General features: G+C 37.8%; 1 protein-coding gene across 1 annotated transcript in view; it reads right to left on the bottom strand.

The window, feature by feature from the left end:
• Window positions 1-341: 341 nt before the first annotated feature.
• TSPAN8 (tetraspanin 8) overlaps window positions 342-19,656 on the bottom strand; it is a 248,571-nt gene continuing 229,256 nt past the window's right edge. Inside the window, exons 5-10 of the mRNA XM_007448781.1 lie at window positions 14,393-14,530; window positions 12,640-12,714; window positions 12,433-12,540; window positions 8,380-8,514; window positions 4,971-5,054; window positions 342-395 (exon numbers count right to left, since the gene is read on the bottom strand). Coding sequence (XP_007448843.1) covers window positions 342-395; window positions 4,971-5,054; window positions 8,380-8,514; window positions 12,433-12,540; window positions 12,640-12,714; window positions 14,393-14,530 — 594 coding nt within the window. The remainder of the gene's footprint in view (window positions 396-4,970; window positions 5,055-8,379; window positions 8,515-12,432; window positions 12,541-12,639; window positions 12,715-14,392; window positions 14,531-19,656) is intronic.

Raw genomic sequence — 19,656 nt, 5'->3', positions numbered from 1 at the left:
CTAACTATGGTCCTGTTACTTAGAGATTATTATTCCACTGGGTGGCTCCAGATGAATGCTTTAAGCACAGTACCACCTGAACACAATGATCAGACAGGAAAAAGCATCAATGTAAACAATGTTACTTTTATTTTGAGGAAAAATGCACATTCATCTAATTTCCTTGTGTCCCTGAAATCTTAAATATGTTCAATATGACTGGAAGATCTCTGTGATCTAGCTAAATGACACATTTTAATAGGACAGCTGCTCTTAACACAGCACTCATATATTTAAAGTTACAAATCCAAAGCAAAATTTTAAAGGGGTTTGACCGATGATGACTTGACACATGTACAGGCTTATTTCTTCCTGATCTGGCAGTACAGGACAATAGAAAATATCAGACCAAGTACCTAGAAAATAAGAGGATTAACATGGAATTTAAAGTAAAACACTAGAGATATTATAAATAAAAAGAACATTGTATATGAAAAGATTCTGGCTACTGACAATTCGAATGTTATTTATCTAAGTCATCTCTCTTCCTGGGAAATTAGAGACTCTAACATTGAGAAAGCGCTCAGTATTTTTGTGTTTCAATCAGGGTTTTCAGCTAGCAGTCTGCCTCTAACTGGCCCTATTTGACTGTGCAGTAGCAGCTGTCACTGAAGCAACCCACCCTTTTGAAATACACACACCCTTCTGTAGGGCATGGCCATGGAACTCTGGGGAACTCAGGCCTCTGGGTCTAAAGATGCCTACTGCTTCTATGAAAAACTTATAATCATCTGGTTTAGATCATCCACATAAAAATCAAGGAGTCTAGAATTTCTCTTGCCATATTTTTAGGCATCGCCAAGAGGAATGAAAGAAAAAGTAACCCTTTTCTTAAAAAGCTTCTAAATTGAAGGGGAATGGCATCATTCAGGAATTTCCTTTGAAGTGAAAATGTACAGCTGAAAATCTGGGGCATAATTTCCATCTCATTAAGTGGCTCTCCCAAGAATGAGGGACCCCAGCACTTGCCCTAATTGGCTCTGAAGTTGGTGAGTGGCATGCTGTGGCTTTGATGTAGAAATGACAGAACCTGTGTGTATTGCAGATAGAAAGTTTCTTTTCCACCAGCCTCCTCTGAGGGGAGTCAGGGAGAGGATGAGATGCCATTTATGCTGAGTCATCTCCAGCGCTCCTACTGTACGGAGATGTCCTGCTTACTAATTCTTTCCCGGAAATGCCTTTCAAATGAGAACTGCTGCCCAATATTTTTTCCTTCAAAAAAAAAAAAATACTGAGGGACTTCCCTGGCCATCCAGTGGTTAAGACTTTGCCTTCCAATGCAGGGGATGCGGGCTCAATCCCTGGTCGGGAGCTAAGATCCCACGTGCCTTGTGGCCAAAAACCCAAAAAGAAAACAGAAGCAATATTGTAACAAATTCAATAAAGACTTTAAAAATAGTGCAAGTCAAAAAATCTTAAAAAAAAAAATTGACCCCAATTCTTTGCAAAAATAATGACTTTCATTCAGAATGTTCTAAAAGTCATTCTTTTTGAATGACCGGAGAAAATGTTACAATTTAGTCTTTTGCTTTGGTCCCAAGCCTTAAGTCTGGGAGATGAGTATCAGGAAAGAATCACGAAAATGGGCAAAACAGTGGGATAAGGCAGCTATCATCTTTCACTGTCACATCCGTGAAATAGAAGCCCAGCTTGCATCAGCAGAGACTAGACAGTTAATACCATACTTCCTTGCATTTCACTGCCTCTGAAAAGAAAATGTATCACTGTTCGTAAAAATAGGTAATAATTAAAAGAGATTCATCCTATAGTAATGGATGCTAAGACTCAGGATAAACTTGCTAAGTAATGCACATATGCTCCCCATATTCTGAAGCCATCTAAAAAATGTAAAATTATTTTTTCTCTCTTTTAACTGCTCCATTCCTGGGACCATTCCTGGGTCCATTCCTGGGACCTCCTGTCAGGATAACTTTTATCCTACAAAGTGGTGACTATCAGCGTCAATGGCTTTTTTTCTTTTTTTTTTCTTAATTAAAGTGAGGAGAGAAAGTGCTGATCATTTTTTGTGCTTGTAAGTTGCTGTAGTCAAATAAGGAGAGATATGATAGTCTGGTTAATGCAGAATAACGAGAATTCCAGTGTCTATAGATAACATTTTCTTACAAAATAAAGCATTTTGCATAGATTTCTAGCATCCTACCTGAGAAGAATCCCTCAGGTATATGTTCTTAACAGAGCCTTGACAAAAACTATTGGCCATTCCATCAGAGCCTATGCCTAAACAGACTAACGCCAAAGATGTAAACGTCAGAGGGTGGGTTTTTTCATATGATATTTTTCTATGGAGATAGTTTTAAGTGTATTTTCTGCAGGGAGATATTTGCTTTGTTTGCTTCTTAAAAATATGTATTAGAGGTATTTTTCTGTCTATATATCTTTATGTTTTCTTGAATTTGAAGTTGGGGAAAAGAGAATGTAGACGGGCCTAAGTGTTAGGCAACTAGTATTAAGACTGTAAGACAGACTGATGGACATTTTTTGGATACGTTTTTATAGAATAGCTATCTTAGCTATAGACTATTTTCAAAGCTATTTTTTTAAGTAAAAATGAGAGGGAATACAAAATGATTTTTCTTTCTCTTCAAATCCCAGAGGGAGGGCAGATTTTCTATTGAGAGAGTGAACGAAAAAAAAATTTCAAACAGTTCTTTGAACCAACTATTTATCGTATCTACATAAAGTCTACAAATCACACTTAACTGGCATAACTTGAAATGGTTATAGTTTGTGATATTACCATGTAAATTCTATACCTAAAAATTCCTCTATGAAAGGTTTTCAGTAAGGTATTTTCATATATATATATATATATATATATATCTTTAGAACAACCAATAGAATATCTAAATATATAACAAACACATGGAGTATACCAATTTCATAAAATACTGAAATGCTATTCCTCTTGTAATCTTATTTTCCATCAGATGTCTTTAGATTCTTGGCAATGTCTTTGGCTATGATATGAGAGACATCAATCTTCCCAGCTGATTATGTCCTTTTTTCCCCGGCTTTGCTTTTGAGAAGCTTCTTAAAAGCATCTGTGGGTTGTGGCCAAAGTCAATTGTCTGAATTTGAGTCTAAGATGGAATGTGACACTTATATTGACACTTACATTGAATATCTCAATTATTTTTTTTAATAAATTTATTTTATTTTTGGCTGTGTTGGGGTCATCGTTGCTGCATGTGGGCTTTATCTAGTTGCGGTGAGCAGGGGCTACTCTTGGTTGCGGTGTGCGGGCTTCTCATTGCAGTGGCTTCTCTTGTTGCAGATCATGGACTCTAGACACAAGGGTTTCATTAGTTGTGGCACATGGGCTCAGTAATTGTGGCTCACAGGCTCTAGAGCGCAGGCTCAGTAGTTGTGGCACACGGGCTTAGTTGCTCCGTGGCATGTGGGATCTTCCCAGACCAGGGCTCGAACCTGTGTCCCCTGCATTGGCAGGCAAATTCTTAAACACTGTGCCACCAGGGAAGCCCTGAATACCTTATTTAAAGCTGGCTCATTTAAAGTCTACTTTACCAACACATGTGTGTGTTTTAGTTTATGGATGTGGGAGTACATATGTGTGATTGCTCACTTACATCCACAGCCATTAACTCACATTTCTAAATTAGCATAAACCCAAAATACAAAGCAGAGAAACAAAGGACATTTTACAGTGGGTAGAATTGAGAGAAACAGACCTAATGCACAGCACCATTTGACTTTGGTCATATATCGGACATAAAGGAAGACAGCCGCATCTACCAACAGAAACTGCTTCATATTTGGACCTATTCGTTTGGGCTACAAGGAGGTCATGCTTAATAGCCCAATTTGCTTCTCATAGTTCCAGCCCTTTCTCTTATGGTTGGCCGAGAAATTCCACCGGTAACCTAAATGACCACTTAGGACACTAAATTGCTTCAATCTCAGCTAAAGTTCTCTCTGACAGTGATGTGGCACAAGTAAGAGGTAAAAGCTACCAGAAAACCCAAGGAGAACGTTGTACAATATTTCATGAGAGTGAAGTAAAAGTCACTTAGCTGAGCAAACCAGCCCGCAGAGGCGTTAACTAGGGAGACACCTCACATCGTTAGGATTCTTGCCAATGCCCTGACGTGGACTGGTGAGTGAATTTGACTCACTTGATATCTAAATTAGCAAGATCTGGGATGATTACAAAAACACTTCCCTGAAATAGTTTTATTTCATCTTTTTGCAAAGAATTTCAGGCCACGTTAAAAAAAAAAAAAAAAATCCTTCAGGTTCTGAAAACACCGTGCCAGAAGAGTCTAGCAAGATAAAAATCCTATACAGGATTTTTTTTTTCGAAGTCAATAATCAAATTGATGAGAGTAAATGCAGAAACCTCAAGCAGAGCATCCTTAAAAACTTCTCCAAGTGAGTCCATAGTCCTTACAGTGAGAAAATCAAAGTCAACTGTCTAGTTTTTAGAACTTGTTAGATTTCTCTAGAATAGCAGGAAAACAGTTCTCCACACTCTTGAGCTCAGTTTTTATTTTCTATTTCAAAATCAGAAAGAGGGATAAAAACTTGTAAAGCTTGTGTTTTCATTTTGTTTGGTGCTTCGTCTAACTTCAGGAAACATTAACCCTTGTGCTAGTTTTCAATGGGAAAATGATATCTGGGACTAAGAACTGTGTGGAAATTAACTCACCTTCTTCCCCCAGGAGAGAGATCATTCAGAAATAATAGCTTCTGCCCTGCCAATTTCCTAAGACTACAATCCCCTCCCCAGACCCAAGGCCAGTAGAGGCAGATGCTGGGCCTTGGGCTCTTGGTACCCAGTGCTTTTCTGAAGCACCTGGTTTTTATTTGGCTCTTCATAAATATTTGTTAGAAAAATTAATGAGCAAACAAGGGAATAAACAAAGAATTAATAATGCAAGATAATACTATACCTCAACAGCTGCCAGTCCAAACGCTAGTCCAATAACTATGGAAAGACTTCTTGAAAATAAGCATCTTATCAAAGAAAAGCATGACTGTTAAAAACATTAAAAAATTACCTTTAGTCAAATTTTGACCTTATTTTAGTACAGTACAGATTTCTATTTATTGGGCTAATTGCTTACATTGCTATCAAGGAACATACTCAACAGAAAGGAAGTAGATTATTCCCACCACTCCAAGCTCCTTCACCCCTCTGAAAGGTTATAACTGTTGTGGTTTGTTCATACATTAGGAAGCATTTGAGGAACAAAGTTTTGCTTCAACTACCTAATTACTGAATCTAGGGCTATTTAGTTATAAATACTCATTTTATCCTAACTTCTGATTGTTCATTTTAGAGCTGTTATCACCTTGACTGTGTATTTTTTAGGTTTGTAACCTGCAGCAGAGAGCTCCCTCGTTGAGGTTTCAGCTAATTATAGCGTAGATTTTCATTTTTTTAATGATTTTTTAAAAAATTTTGTTTTTATTTTTTGGCATGTTGGGTCTTCATTGCTGTTCGTGGGCTTTCTCTAGTTGCAGTGAGCAGGGGCTACTGTTCGTTGTGGTGTGCAGGCTTCTCATTGCAATGGCTTCTGTTGTTGCAGAGCATGGGCTCTAGGCACGCGGGCTTCAGTAGTTGTGGCACACGGGCTCAGCAGTTGTGGCTCACGGACTCTAGAGTGCAGGCTCAGTAGTTGTGGTGCACAGGCTTAGTTGTTCCGTGGCATGTGGCATCTTCCTGCACCAGGGATCGAACCCATGTTCCCTGCATTGGCAGGTGGATTCTTAACCACTGAGTCACCAGGGAAGTCCCTACATTTTCATTTTTAAAACAAGGGTTTTTTCAAAAATCCCTTAATATGTGTCAGGGTTATTTTTACCTTAAAAAGGAAAAAAAAAATCATTATGTCCACTGTTATGCTCTTACTTTAGACAAAAAAGAGAATTTAGAAATTTGTCTCTCTGCCACATTTTTAAACATTTATTCAAACCAGCATGAAATTTCAAGCTTAACATATTTTAGACCAGACCTAAAAGTTTCAACAATTGTAAATTATATGAATAATTTTAAAAATGGAAAAATAATATACAATGTAATAGTGTTATTGTCTGTATTGCCAGAAAATATATCATCCCTATGATGGTCTTATATGTGCAAAGGGCTAACAAAATATTGCTATTTGTTAAATAAAATAAAAGTTCTCCGTGAGGTTAAGACAGTCTCTTCCCCTTCATTCCTGAATGTAATGGGTTTCTCCATTCTCATCTGATCAAAAGTGGTAAACATTAGAGGAAATTATTACATCATCTAAGATTAACTATGAGATTAATGGTATCTACTGAGTCACATTCATTATATTTTAGGGGTTTTCTCCCCCCTCCCCCTCTAGATAACCAGGTTATCTTGGCAAAAGGGAGGGGAAAAGAGAAATGTGAATTATGGCCATTCCAGATTCCTTATTCTTCCAGACTTCTTGCAAGTGACACAAGGCAGATGGAAGTCTTTCATGAATTTATGATCTTCCTTTTGGGAAACTGGTGCAGCTATAAGTCTATCTTCAGCTGAATTATGTGTGAATTTGGAGGGAATATCTATTATTTTTCAGGATAACGCGAGGGCATTTCAAAATCTATCCTGAGGAAACACATCTTTGAGTTGAATCTTTAACAGGACACAGATAGCAATCCACAATTTAATTTACTAATTTCCTCATTATCCTAAGTGGAAACTACATTTGTTTACACCATGGTTATTTCCCCTCCTCCTTGTGGATACTGTGTCACTAAAATTACATGGAGAGGAGGATAGCAGGGAGGAATATAAAAATTAGTAATGAAAACTTTTAGTGCTGTTACTTTGATGATGAAAAGACATGGTAGCTCTGTAATCTGGTAGATAACTTCTCCCCCATGTGTTACTTTAAATACTAGTAACAGCAATTTCCCTTCAGAACAGTCTCCTTTATTTTGATAAAATTAGTAACAGGGATGTGATAGTCAACAGGTGAGACGTTTCCCCTGAGATACTTTCTATTTCCTAATATATAATTAACCTCAGTAGCCATTACTAAACCAATGCTAGATTGAAAATATTCTGTAGGGATTACAGAAATTAACTCACTGAACTATAATAGCTTTCATGTATCTCTCTCTCATCTAGCCTATAATCTCCTAGAGGGTCCACAAGCATGTCTGATTCCAGCAAGGGTCTGTCTGACACCTAGTAAGCAGTGAAGAATAACAGCAAATAAATGGAACATTAATACCAACTGTCATTTCTGTACACTTTCCTTCCAGGCAGAAGGAACAAATTATGTAGAGCCCTATGGTAAGAGACATATCATGTCCTGCAGGAAGCTGTATCTTGAACCCCAAAGACTGAGTTAAATGGGGTCCCATCATATCTTGTGCCTGGTCCTATCCAAGAAATACCAATAGTTCACTGGATTGAAGTTGCCTAATTATCTTTCTCTCTTCCCTATTAAAGCATCACTCTGTGAGTGCAGACATTGCGCCCTATTTAGGAATGGATCTCCAGCAGCTGGTGAAAGGCCAGTACATAGGAAGTGGTCAATAAATATTTGATGAATTAAGCAATAATAAGAAATATAACATCCACATATTAACATTCGCAAGTGACATAAATATGTCATCTACAACACATGAAAGACAAACCTAAGTTCTTCTTTTTCTTTTTTTTTTGGCTGCACCAAGTGGCAAGCGGGATCTTAGTTTCCAGAACAGGGACGTGCCCCCCTGCGGTGGAAGCACAGAGTCATAACCACTGGACCACCAGGGAAGTCCCCCAAGTTTTTAAATTGACTTTAAAGCCATGAGGCAACTTCTCAATTGGAGCAATAATTAGGCAAACTGGTAGGTACACTTAACAACCAGAGCGGAAACCTCTAAAGCCCAAGTTATTTCTTTACACCCAATACAATTACTTGAGAAAGAGAAACTCTGATTAGAAAAAGAAAGCTTTACTTTGAAAATTAAAGTGAAAATATAGATTTCTAAGACCTATGTTAAAATAGAAAAATAGAGGAGAATAATGACTAAAGTCACCAAAGAGAGGACAAAATAAACTTTTATCTGTTAGCTTGTACTTTGCCTCCCCTTGCAGTAGAATGTTTCTTTGATCTACTAAAGTTGAATTTAAATGATGCCAGACTCATAGAAGAAATAAAATACTTTCATTTTTGTATCTATTTTTATCTTTAAATAAGGATTTTTTTAAATTTGGGAAATTCCTGGGACTTTTATATCATGATTCCCATTGTAATTGCTGCAATTTAATATTTTGTAGAGACTTTCATTGTGGAAAAAAAAAAAACAACAGAAGCACTTACTATGCCAAATTTGATTTGTTCTCACCTGTTTGTAAATAGTTTTTCCATCATACTTTGTACAAGAAGAATCTGATGCACTTGGACATTCACATGACTTGTAATAGTATTGAAAATTATTTCCCCAATCAGAAGCTCCATTGATCAAACCACAACATTTTAACTGTTTGATGAAAAGTAGATATGAAAAACAGTCACGAGAGAAGACAAAAACATTGTCAATACCTTGAATCACATTCTTCTGAAACCACTATTAAGATGTTTCTTATACTAGAATATCGTATAAGTCACCTCACCTAACTCCCTGAATGAAGAAACAAAAATGAAGGAATGTTCCATTTTGGCCTTCATGTTAATGAAGGAAAAAATAGAGTTTCAGATGAAAAAGTCTGAAGAACTTGGAGGGAATATAAAAAAACTCACCTTCTAGTTTTTAATGAAAAAAGAGAGGGGCAGGATCAGATTTATGCTTCTTAGGTCTTAGAAAAGAAGCTTCCAGAGAGTTCATGAGAGAGTCAAGGCCTCTTTAAAGAACTCTTACTCAAAAAAGATGAGAGGTTTAAAAAGTGAAATTTCTATCTCATGACCTTTGATCACTTTTGGAGGAAAGGGGGAGAAGAATGAGAGGCATCTCAAAGGCCAAAGAAGATGCTTAGTGGGCCTTCCATGAGACTGAATTTTACACCGACATCTGTAAAACAGCTAAGGGGTAAAAATGATGAATGAAACTCTTAGAATAATGTCAGGAAGGTTAAGGCTCAAAATAAACCAAAACATGGGGAAACACTAAGGAAAGTTGTGATCATGTTTGGGGAAGTAAAACAAGAAAGGGATAAGCCCAACAACTCAGAGTAATGGCACATAATATTATTAGATGAAAGAGAGAGGTCATTATCTCATCTTGCCCTATTTGCTTTAACTGGAGAGAAAACTTCTCATGCAGAAAGGTGGAAAAAAATTGAAGAAAATAGAACCAAGACTGGGTGTTTTTCTAAGGCTCAAATGCATTGCAATGGTAGGCTATTGAAAGGACTTACACTTATGGGCTGGTGACCACGTTACCCATGTTACTTAAACCTCTCTGTGCCACAGTTTCTTCATCTCTAAAATGCAGATAATAATAGTCGCTAATGATAGTATCTAATTCATAGAGTTGTTGGAAAGACAAAAATAGAATACCCATGTGAAGATATGAACTGTTTAGCCCAATGCCTGGCTTGTAGAAAGCACTCAACACGTGTTAACTGTCATCATTGTTGTTTTTGTTTTGTGTTTCTTGCTGTTGTTTCCTTTGTGCTCTAACATGAACATGATCTGTTCAGCATTGATATCAGTACTTTAGATAACATTATAGAAAGTGTCTTTTCAACTCTGTAGTTGATATAGAGCTGGGAGTGATGATTAATACATTGGAGAACAAAATGGAGTTCCAAAAATAGTTCAAACAATGGACTTAAACTAACAGGTTCAACTGTGGCAGATATAAAGTCTTGTGCTTTAGCTCAAAGATTTACTTGCACAGATGTAGGACTCATTAGACATTCACATGACAAAGAGCTGGAGATTTCTGACGGTCTCAAGGTCAATCAGTATTAGCAAAGAGAGTAATCTTGAAACAACCTCCTTGTTTCCATGGTAGACATAATTAATTGCTCACTCTTTCTGATTAAATAATCTTAAATGATATTGATACAGACACTCCAGATCAAAAAGAGTATGTCCCACTATATACACTCACAGATCAATCCATTTTTGGAATACAGTATTCCTTAGGGAGGTATAGAGACACACTTACAAAAGACAGAGCAGAAGGTAGAAAGGCTAAATTTGGTATAATATCTTATCTAGTCACCAGATCAGATGTGGGAGCAGTTGGGGAAGAGGTTGGTCCGGATGCATTGAAAGTGTGATAGCAGTTGGATGAACAAGGCACTGTTCAGTGAATGATACAACAATCTCTAGACAAGTAGTCATCACTAAGAATATAAGAGAGTACGTTAGCAGAGAATTTCTGTGGGAATTCCCTGAAAACCAAAAAGAAAGCCACTTAGTATCTACAAATTGTCTATGTGTGATGGGGCCCCAGGTCACCCAGCCAGAGTCTGGGGTAGGATTCTTTTTCCAAAGAGGCATTACTAAAAAAAAGAAAAGAAAATCCTTGTGGATATACATTTAAAACAAACAAACAAACAAAAACAGAATAGACAACAAAAGAGAACCATAGTCCTGGGAACCCAAGGAGCTTCGGGCACAGAATTTGTGTACAAGAGCAGAAGTAATTCAGAATTGTGCTACATCAAACAGAACATTTAAAACCCTGTGGTTGGCACTAAGCCCTTGGATACCAGGGACAGTGTGCAACAAGTGTGATGCAGGACCCAACCCAGAGACCCAGCGGTTACCTGTAGTACGTTTTGTCCTAGATCAGCAAGCAGGGAAGATCAAGGATGCTTGGTCCCACCCAGTGGAGAAACTGAGTTGCCTAAATTCTTCCTGCTTTTAAACCTGGACTAATCTGGACTCTAAAGTGGGAATAATCCTGGAGGAGAGAGGATCAAGGAATACAGCTCTGGGGGAGCTAGGAAAAACACAACACAGAGGAAGTTAAACAGAGACTAACTCATATCAGGTTTCAGCTCCTGGAAATGACGCTTTAAGCAGAATTTTTACAAGCTGGGGTCTATCCAAATAGGAACTGGGGAATGCTCTGGGAAAAAATGCCATCTGATAAATAGTTCAAGGAACAAGTTCAAAATCAAAGCTTTTAGAAGCCATACGAGAAGCTATTTTCAAAGAAAAAATTGCAATACGTAGAAGTAGATTTTTTTTTCCTCTGAAATTCCAGAAGGAAGAACTAAGACTAAATGATCTAAATTCTAGGGAGGAAGATTTTGTTTCAAATTAAGAAAGAACACATTAATCATCAGACTTAGATGTAAAGGGAATGGGATGGAATGGGCAAAAATGGGCAAACTTTCAGCTCTTCAATATTTAATTAGAGGGTGTATGAACATAAACATAAAATACTTCAATTAATGAGAAGTCAGGTTAAATGTCCTGTAAAATCTAGCTCCCCTCTAAGATTAGGAGGATTTCTATGACATATGTGAAATAAATGCTACATGTAGTTAATATGACAGAAATTCTGAGTAAAGAAGCTGTGGTTGGGAGGAGTTTCACAGAGCAATAACTTTAGTCAAACCTCAAAGCACATGTAGTATTTGTAAAGAAAGAAAAGTAGTAAGTACATTCCAAGGATGAGGAATGATGCAAAGGCAGGAAGGCAGATTTGTTTAAGAGATCCTGAGAAAACAAACCTGGTTGGACTAGAGTGCTTTCTTCATGGAGTAGTATTTAGTAAAGTTAAAATATTAGGTAGGATCCAGATAGTAGAATACCTTCAATACCTGCCCAAACTTTGACTCTACCCTGAAGACAGTGAAGCAGCCAAAGTAAATACATACATACATATACACTGGAAGGGCTACTGTACTGCTTAAAAAGAAATTAGTGAGTCAGACAGATCTGTATTCAAATTACAACCCCATCACTTGTTAGCTGTCAGACCTCTCGAAGTCTGTAATCCCCTCATCTGTCTAATAAAGATAATGAGGATAACGATATTATCCATCTCATAGAGTTGTTGTGAGAATTAAATGAGCTACTGAATGTAAATCTGGTACATACTAAGTAGCAATAAATGACAGCTATAATTAATTTTATGAGAGAAGGGTGGGCATGGAGGCAGAGAAGGAGAGAGAGAGAAACTTCAAGCATCCCAAACACACTATCCTTCTAAATGGTAAATATTAAAACGCTTATTGATCTGGCTCAATCGAGGCTTAATCTTTCATAAACATATCTTCTTAATCTCTGTCCTATGCTGTCTCAGAACTTCGTAAGAAGGTGGAAAAAAATTAGAAATATTCCTGGATTTTTCTTATGGCATAGTGACAGAATAATCAGTCAAAATCTGCAGAAGGGAGAGACATTTTTCAATCTTTAAAGAATACACCTGTTAAAAATTAAGTAAACAGAGAACTATGTCCAACTCTCCAGATAACTTACAAATTCTAATTACCTGTTCTTGAATTTCAGAAAAGGCTTTCTGGAATAGTTTTCCATTTTCATTTGTTGCACTCAAAAGATGTACATTAGTCTGGAGAGTCTCATTCAGAGCACGTTCAGTCTGAAAATTGAAAAGTATTGTTAAATTATTCATGCCAGAAGGTAGCATGTCAATTTTTCAGACTTTTCCAAGATTATTAAGTATCATACGTGTACACACCTTAGATTTGTTAGTAGCTCCTACGATACCTGCCACCACTTGCAGAAGTAGGATCAGAATCAATCCTACGAAAAACTGAAAGAAAAGAAAAGGAATATATATCACACCCAGTACATTCAGTAACATCTAGGGACATTTTGGCACCATGCTTCTTTCTGCAGTTGGGATCATATTACAGTTGGAGTATTAACCATGCTCTTCATTTACTCCATCCTTTGCCTCAAGAATCAAAATTGGGGTCATTACTACTCAGAAACATTTTCTCCAAAGACTGACTAAGGAAAATGGTTAAAACTAAAATCGATTGATAGGACTGTATGCATCGGTATGATGTTGAATGGAGGGAAGTTTGAAAACTTAGATGAAGTTATTTGAATATGATATTTCTCGTCCTTCATCAAACACAAACTCAAACTTCAAGACAAACTTCAGAACTGAATACAAAACAACATCTCTACCACTATTAGAATCACCTGGGGTCTTGTTATAAATATAGAGTCCTGAAATATGCCTCAGATCTACTGAATCCTACTTTTGGAGGATCCCACGAATTAGTTTTTTTGTTAAAACAAGTTCCTCAAGTAATTAAATTCCCCAAATTGGGGCTTCCCTGGTGGTGCAGTGGTTGAGAGTCTGTCTGCCGATGCAGGGGACACGGATTCGTGCCCTAGTCCAGGAAGATCCCACATGCCGTGGAGCGGCTGGGCCCGTGAGCCATGGCCGCTGAGCCTGCACGTCCAGAGCCTGTGCTCCGCGACGGGAGAGGCCACAACAGTGAGAGGCCCGCGTACCGCAAAACAACAACAACAACAACAAAAAATTCCCCAAATTGCAAATGAGGCCTTATTAATCAAAAAGCAACCACCAGGGATGCTATTAGAGTCCCATTAAAACTCTATCTTTACCTTCCCTCATAATCAACCATCAGTTAAAAATTATTTGTTCAGGGACTAACACAATACTACTTTTATCAGAGAAACAAGTTTAGATGAGCTCTGATAAACTCATGTCAGATTTCTATCTAGTAAATACTTGATGAATTTTTCTAATATTTTTTTCTATACCCATTTATGATTTTCTACTGTATATGTGTTAAAAGTGAATATCTGTGGGTTATCCCAACCCAATCTATCCTTGAAGCTTTCTAAGGGACAAATTTGATTATCTCACACCCTTACAATTTTCTTAGCATGGACTATGATTTGACTGTAGCCCACACCCAGACCTGTCTTCCATTATTTACTGAAAATAGCCCTTGCACTCTCTAGCCATACCCAAGGCTTTGCAGTTCCCCAAACATGCTAGCATTGTACTGCCAGGTCCTCTCCCTGGAAAGCTCATCACACACTCACCCGTACAAACACCTTATCCACTTCTGCTTCTGGCTTGAAAGTTCCCTTCTCTATCCTTGCCCTTCCCTTCTTGGGCCACCTTCACTGCTGCTAATTGTTTACTTGTCAATCTTCCCTAATGGGTTCTAATTGTTTTCATATCTATGTATCTTTTAGCACAGTATCTGGCACATAGCAGGTACTTAGTAATTGAATGAATGACTGAATGAATAACTAAAATTTGTCTTCTCTCACAGTATCCTCTAATCTAAGATAAATATATTAGCTTCCACAACCAAACCCTCTAAACAAAAGTGAGAGAGTTTCATCAATCTTGGCAAGTCCTTTTGACAGACAATGGGGATGGGAGATAATCCTTAAAGTCTGAAGGTTGGGTATTGGGATTTGTCGGGAAAACTCACCAAAAAAAGCATGAACTGGTTTTCTTTCATGGCACCAAAGCATCCCAGGAAACCCAGAATCATGATGATAGCACCCACAACAATCAAGATATTCACAGCAATATAGGGGTTAATGGTAGCATCCCCAGGACTGAGAATCTGAAAATGAAAAAGATCAATGACAGAAAATCCCTTTTCTTGATGTTTTTTATTCAACAAATATCCACTGGGTAACTACTGTTGTGCCAGGCCCTGTTCCAGGACCTTGAGATACCTCAAAGATGTAAACAAGCAAAAATTCCTGCCTTCAAGGCACTTACATTCTATTCTATTGAGGTATTACTTGTCTAGATAATGTTTCCAATTTTATATTTTTTGAAGATGATATACTGGACGTTGGATGGAAGAAATGAAATAGGCCTTTAAAACATCAATTATTCTAAAAAGCTCAGAAGGACTGGTAGTTTCACCCATGATGTGATCTTTGATTTGCATATTTTGTGTTTTATACCTGACAGTAGCATCATGAAGCATGTTTTTATGGCAGTTTAATTATTTAAATTATAAAGCCTAAGTTCCTCAAACAGATAGACTCAACAATATGAGTGAATCTCAAAAACATTTCACTGAGCTAAATAAACCACATTCAAAAGAGTGATTGCTGGGGCTTCCCTGGTGGCGCAGTGGTTGCGCGTCCACCTGCCGATGCGGGGGACACGGGTTCGTGCCCCGGTCCGGGAAGATCCCACATGCCGCGGAGCGGCTGGGCCCGTGAGCCATGGCCGCTGAGCCTGCGCGTCCGGAGCCTGTGCTCCGCAACGGGAGAGGCCACGGCAGTGAGAGGCCCACATATCGCAAAAAAAAAAAAAAAAGAGTGATTGCTGTATGATTCCATTCATATGGCATTCAAGAACAGGTAAATCTAGGCCGAAATGAACAAATTGGTCCTAATCAAACTTACAAGCTTTTGCATAACAAAGGAAACCATAAACAAAATGAAAAGACAACCTATGGAATGCAAGAAAATATTGCAGACAATGCGGCTCACAAGGGTTGAATTTCCAAAATATACAAACAGCTCATGCAACTCAACAACAAAAAAAACAAACAACCCAATCAAAAAATGGGCAGAAGAGCTAAATAGACATTTCTTCAAAGAAGACATACAGATGCCTAACAGGCACACGAAACGATGTTCAACATTGCTAATTATTAGAGAAATGTGAATCAAAACTACAATGAGGTACCATCTCACACAGGTCAGAATGGTCATCATTAGAAAGTTTACAAAAAAACAAATGCCAGAGAGGGTATGGAGAAAAGGGAACCCTCCTACACTGTTGGTGGGAATGTAAGTTGGTGCAGTTACTATGGTAAACAGTATGGAGGTTCCTCAAAAAACTAAAAATAGAGTTGTCATATGATCCAGCAATCCCACTCCTGGGCATATATCTGGACAAAACTACAATTCAAAAAGATATATGCACCCCTACGGTTATAGCAGCACTATTTACAATAGCCAAAACATGGAAACAACCTAAATGTCCATAGACAGATGAATGGATAAAGACAATGTAGTGTGTGTGTGTGTGTGTGTGTGTGTAATGGAATATTAGCCATCAAAAAGAATGAAATAATGCTATGTGCAGCAACATGCATGGACCTAGAGATTATCATATTAAGTGAAGTAAGTCAGAAAGAGAAAGACAAATACCACATGACATAACATATGTGGAATCTAAAATATGACACAAATGAACTTTTATGAAACAGAAACAGACTCATATAGAGAACAGACTTGTGGTTGCCAAGGGGGGAGGGGGGTGGAGAAGGGAAGGACTGGGAATGTGGTATTAGCAGATGTAAACTATTATCTATAGAATGGATAAACAACTAGGTTCTACTGTATAGCACAGGGAACTATATTCAATATTCTGTGATAAAACAGAATGGAAAAGAATATGAAAAAGAATATATATGCATGACTGAGTCACTTTTCTGTATAGCAGAAATTAACACAACATTGTAAATCAACTATATTTCAATTTTAAAAAGTATCCATTTGGGGAATAAATAAAAAAGAATAGGTAAATCTAAGCTAAATCAGAGCAGTGTGGCCTTTGAGCAGAGTATAAAGGAAAGAAGGAACTGACTGCAACGGGATATGAAGGAACTTTTATGAGTTAATACAAATGCTTTGCATTTTGATTGTAATAGTGATTACATAGGTCTATACATTTGCCAAAACAAACAAAAATTTAAACTAAGAAAATAAAATAAGTCTAGTTTCTAATATTCCATATGAAGTCTATCTCCTTGTTCCCAGGAAGTATAGTCTATAGAGTCTTCCAGAGACTCTTTATTTTGATTGACTATTTAGTAATGGGATATTGAGGAAAATATCCTAGGGCCCATTATGATGGGTTGGGCTACCCATTCTGCATAATTTGGTTCTTCTCTCCCCCACATGTATACTCTTCATCACTTTCATAACACCTAGCCTCAATCTATCTCTTGCTCTACAGATATGTTCAGAAGTAACTCACAATTAAAAAGTGAAACCTTGTGCCTCTGTTATATTCGAGTGCTATGTGTAGCCCATCTACCTCTTATGACCTCTATCTACTGGGCTATTTCTAGGTAGACCACTAGGTCTTACACTAGCTCAGAGACTGCCTCTTGGAATCTGCTGCACAGCATGTAGACTAGCTCCTTTAACAGGAAATACCAAAATAAAAAACAAAACAAGCAAACAAACACATACTACAATTCATGATCTTTACATTTTTAAAGACTTTTTAAATCAACTCATAGCCTAGACAAAACCTTTATTTGATAATCAGGAGGAAGGAATATGCTAAAGTTATAATAGCACTAAAAACCAAAATCTATATTCCAGTCAGAGTCTTTATAAATAACTAAGTTTCTAACCGTAGAACAGTCAACTAACCCTACTGGGCTCCAGTTTCTCACTTATAAAGGTATCAGCCTCTGTGATACCTAAGGCTTCCTTTGTCTCTAAGAGCCTATGCTTACAGATGATGTTTCGATTTACATATTTAGAAAGCTGGGTTATGTCCTAAAGATTTTCTTTTTGTCTCTTTTTCAGGTTTTCTGTTTTTGTTGGTGGTGGTGGTGGTTTGGTTGTTAAGATTGGAGCTAAGAAATCAGTTTCATTAATAAACAGGCATGGTAACTGAGTCAAAATAGGTAACGACAAAAAAAAAAAAAGCAGCATTAGAAACCCCGTTCTATCTACTCACCATCAAAGACTGCTTCACTAGTACATTGTGGCCAATGCAGGAAAACCCTAAGGTATCTAAGACAGTTTAAGCCTCAATGGCTGAGTTGTGAAGACTTGGTTAGTCATTCCAGATATAGAAACAGTAGGTCAAATACCTACCAGTGAGACCTGGATAGTGTGGCCAGCACTTACTTGGCAGGTAATGAGGCACTTCTCTGAGACTGATCTGGGCCAGAAAGCAATGTGTTGGCTACCTGAGGATCACTGCTTCAAGTCCAGCCCAACAAGTGGCTATTCTTATTCAGAAAAGAAATAGAAATCTGAGTTTAGGTATTTGTTCCAGGGGAGAGACAGCAGAGTTTTAAAAGCTGTCTTGGATGAACACTGTCTGTGTGTGTCTTAGAACAAGGGGAGAATTTCTACAGGAAGGGACATGGCTGAACTTTGAAGAAGAGGGCTGAGGGTCTTCTTTGGATTATAAAGGATCTCCTGGGACAAGGATGGTTGTGCATACATTTTGCCTCATGCAGGGCTGAGTTCATCCTGATGGAGAGCAAGGCATCCCTAAGAGACACTTCAGCACCAAAAGCTTTGCTAAAAGATGTTCACTAAGGCATCCTGACATCCTTGTTTTCTGTGTTTGCACTCAGCTTTCTCCTTCTAAAACTTCTTCCTCTGCTTTTCCACTAGTAAAATTCAGTTTTCTGCACAGTCTTGATTCTTTGTCACTGACTTTGAATAAAAATAAATCAAGCCAATTTCACGTAAGTCAAGCTGGTTAAAATTGTCCTGGAAGATACTGACTTTTGTTTACGGTTAGAGGCTGACAGAGCACAAGAGTCAAAATGTAACTAAAGATGCTGCCTAGCTCTATTAAGTCATTCTTATCCCCAGATTCACAGTAACACCCTCTCAAGGACAACAGTTCTTTAATACATTCAATGTGTGTGATTTCTTAGACTAAACACCAAGTTTGTGTACCAGAAGCACTGGGGGGAAATAAAATGTTCCCATATCAAACAGAAATAAAATAAAATTAAAGAATAAAATACAGGCCGCACACACATCTTTAAAAGGCCAAAGCACCCTCTAAATCAATAGCTTTTAATCTCTGTGCTTAATTATGAGTCCCAAAGTCAAACATCAGCTTCTAAATGATTCTAAGAATCTTCAAATACTCTTCTAGGACTCAAATCCCAGAGTCCAAGGGCATCAAGAAGTCACAGATATATTTATATCACTATAAACAACAAAAGAAATCCTGATGGACTAGAATGTTACCAACTATTGCCACACCTATCCCCCATTCAATTTCTTCACCATGGTGAGGCACAGAATGAAGAGGCAGAATGAATTGCCACTGTGATTCTCTGGGTTCTCTAATGGTAGAAAGCAAATTTTAAGGAAAAGAAAAGGAAAGAGAGAAGAGAAAATAAAAGAAAGGAAAGAAGAGAAAATAAAAGAAAGGGAAAGGGAAAAAGGAAAGGGAAAAGAAAGAAAGAGAGGGAAGGAGAGAAGGAAGGGAAAAAAGGCAGGAAGGAAGGAAAGAAAGAAGGAAAAGGAGAGAAACAGAGTGAGAGAGCAAGAAAAAAAAGTCCAAAAAACCCAATCCTTTTAAAAAGGGAATCAGAACAGATGTCAATTTGCTTTTGCTTTTAATATTTCTTTCAACTAGGCTATGTCCAATGGCATGTAACTGCACCGTGGTATAAGTTTCAATAGGAAATGCATTACCTTAATTTCCGTTTTAATAATATCTTAATAATTATTAAATAGGAATCAACATTCCTCTTAGAGAGGGAAACTTTATTTAGGCAAATAGTTCGAAAGGGCCCTAGGAGTACATGTGAGCCTGAATAGTGGCAAGAGCCCAGATAACAAAGAACAAGGTAACTGCCCTGCGTGAGATAAGAATCGTAACTTGCGGGGCGGAACACCCCTGGGAAGAAGCGAGCTGGGAGAATGGAAGCAGGGCAGCCAGGAAATGGTGCCAGGCACCATGTTAAGTGAAACTGACATGCTCACCCTTCTCCCACCCACC

Source organism: Lipotes vexillifer, unplaced genomic scaffold (genome assembly GCF_000442215.2).
Source record: "Lipotes vexillifer unplaced genomic scaffold, Lipotes_vexillifer_v1.1 scaffold329, whole genome shotgun sequence".
Taxonomy (NCBI): Eukaryota; Metazoa; Chordata; class Mammalia; order Artiodactyla; family Lipotidae; genus Lipotes; species Lipotes vexillifer.
This window is presented reverse-complemented; position numbering and strand designations above follow the sequence as displayed.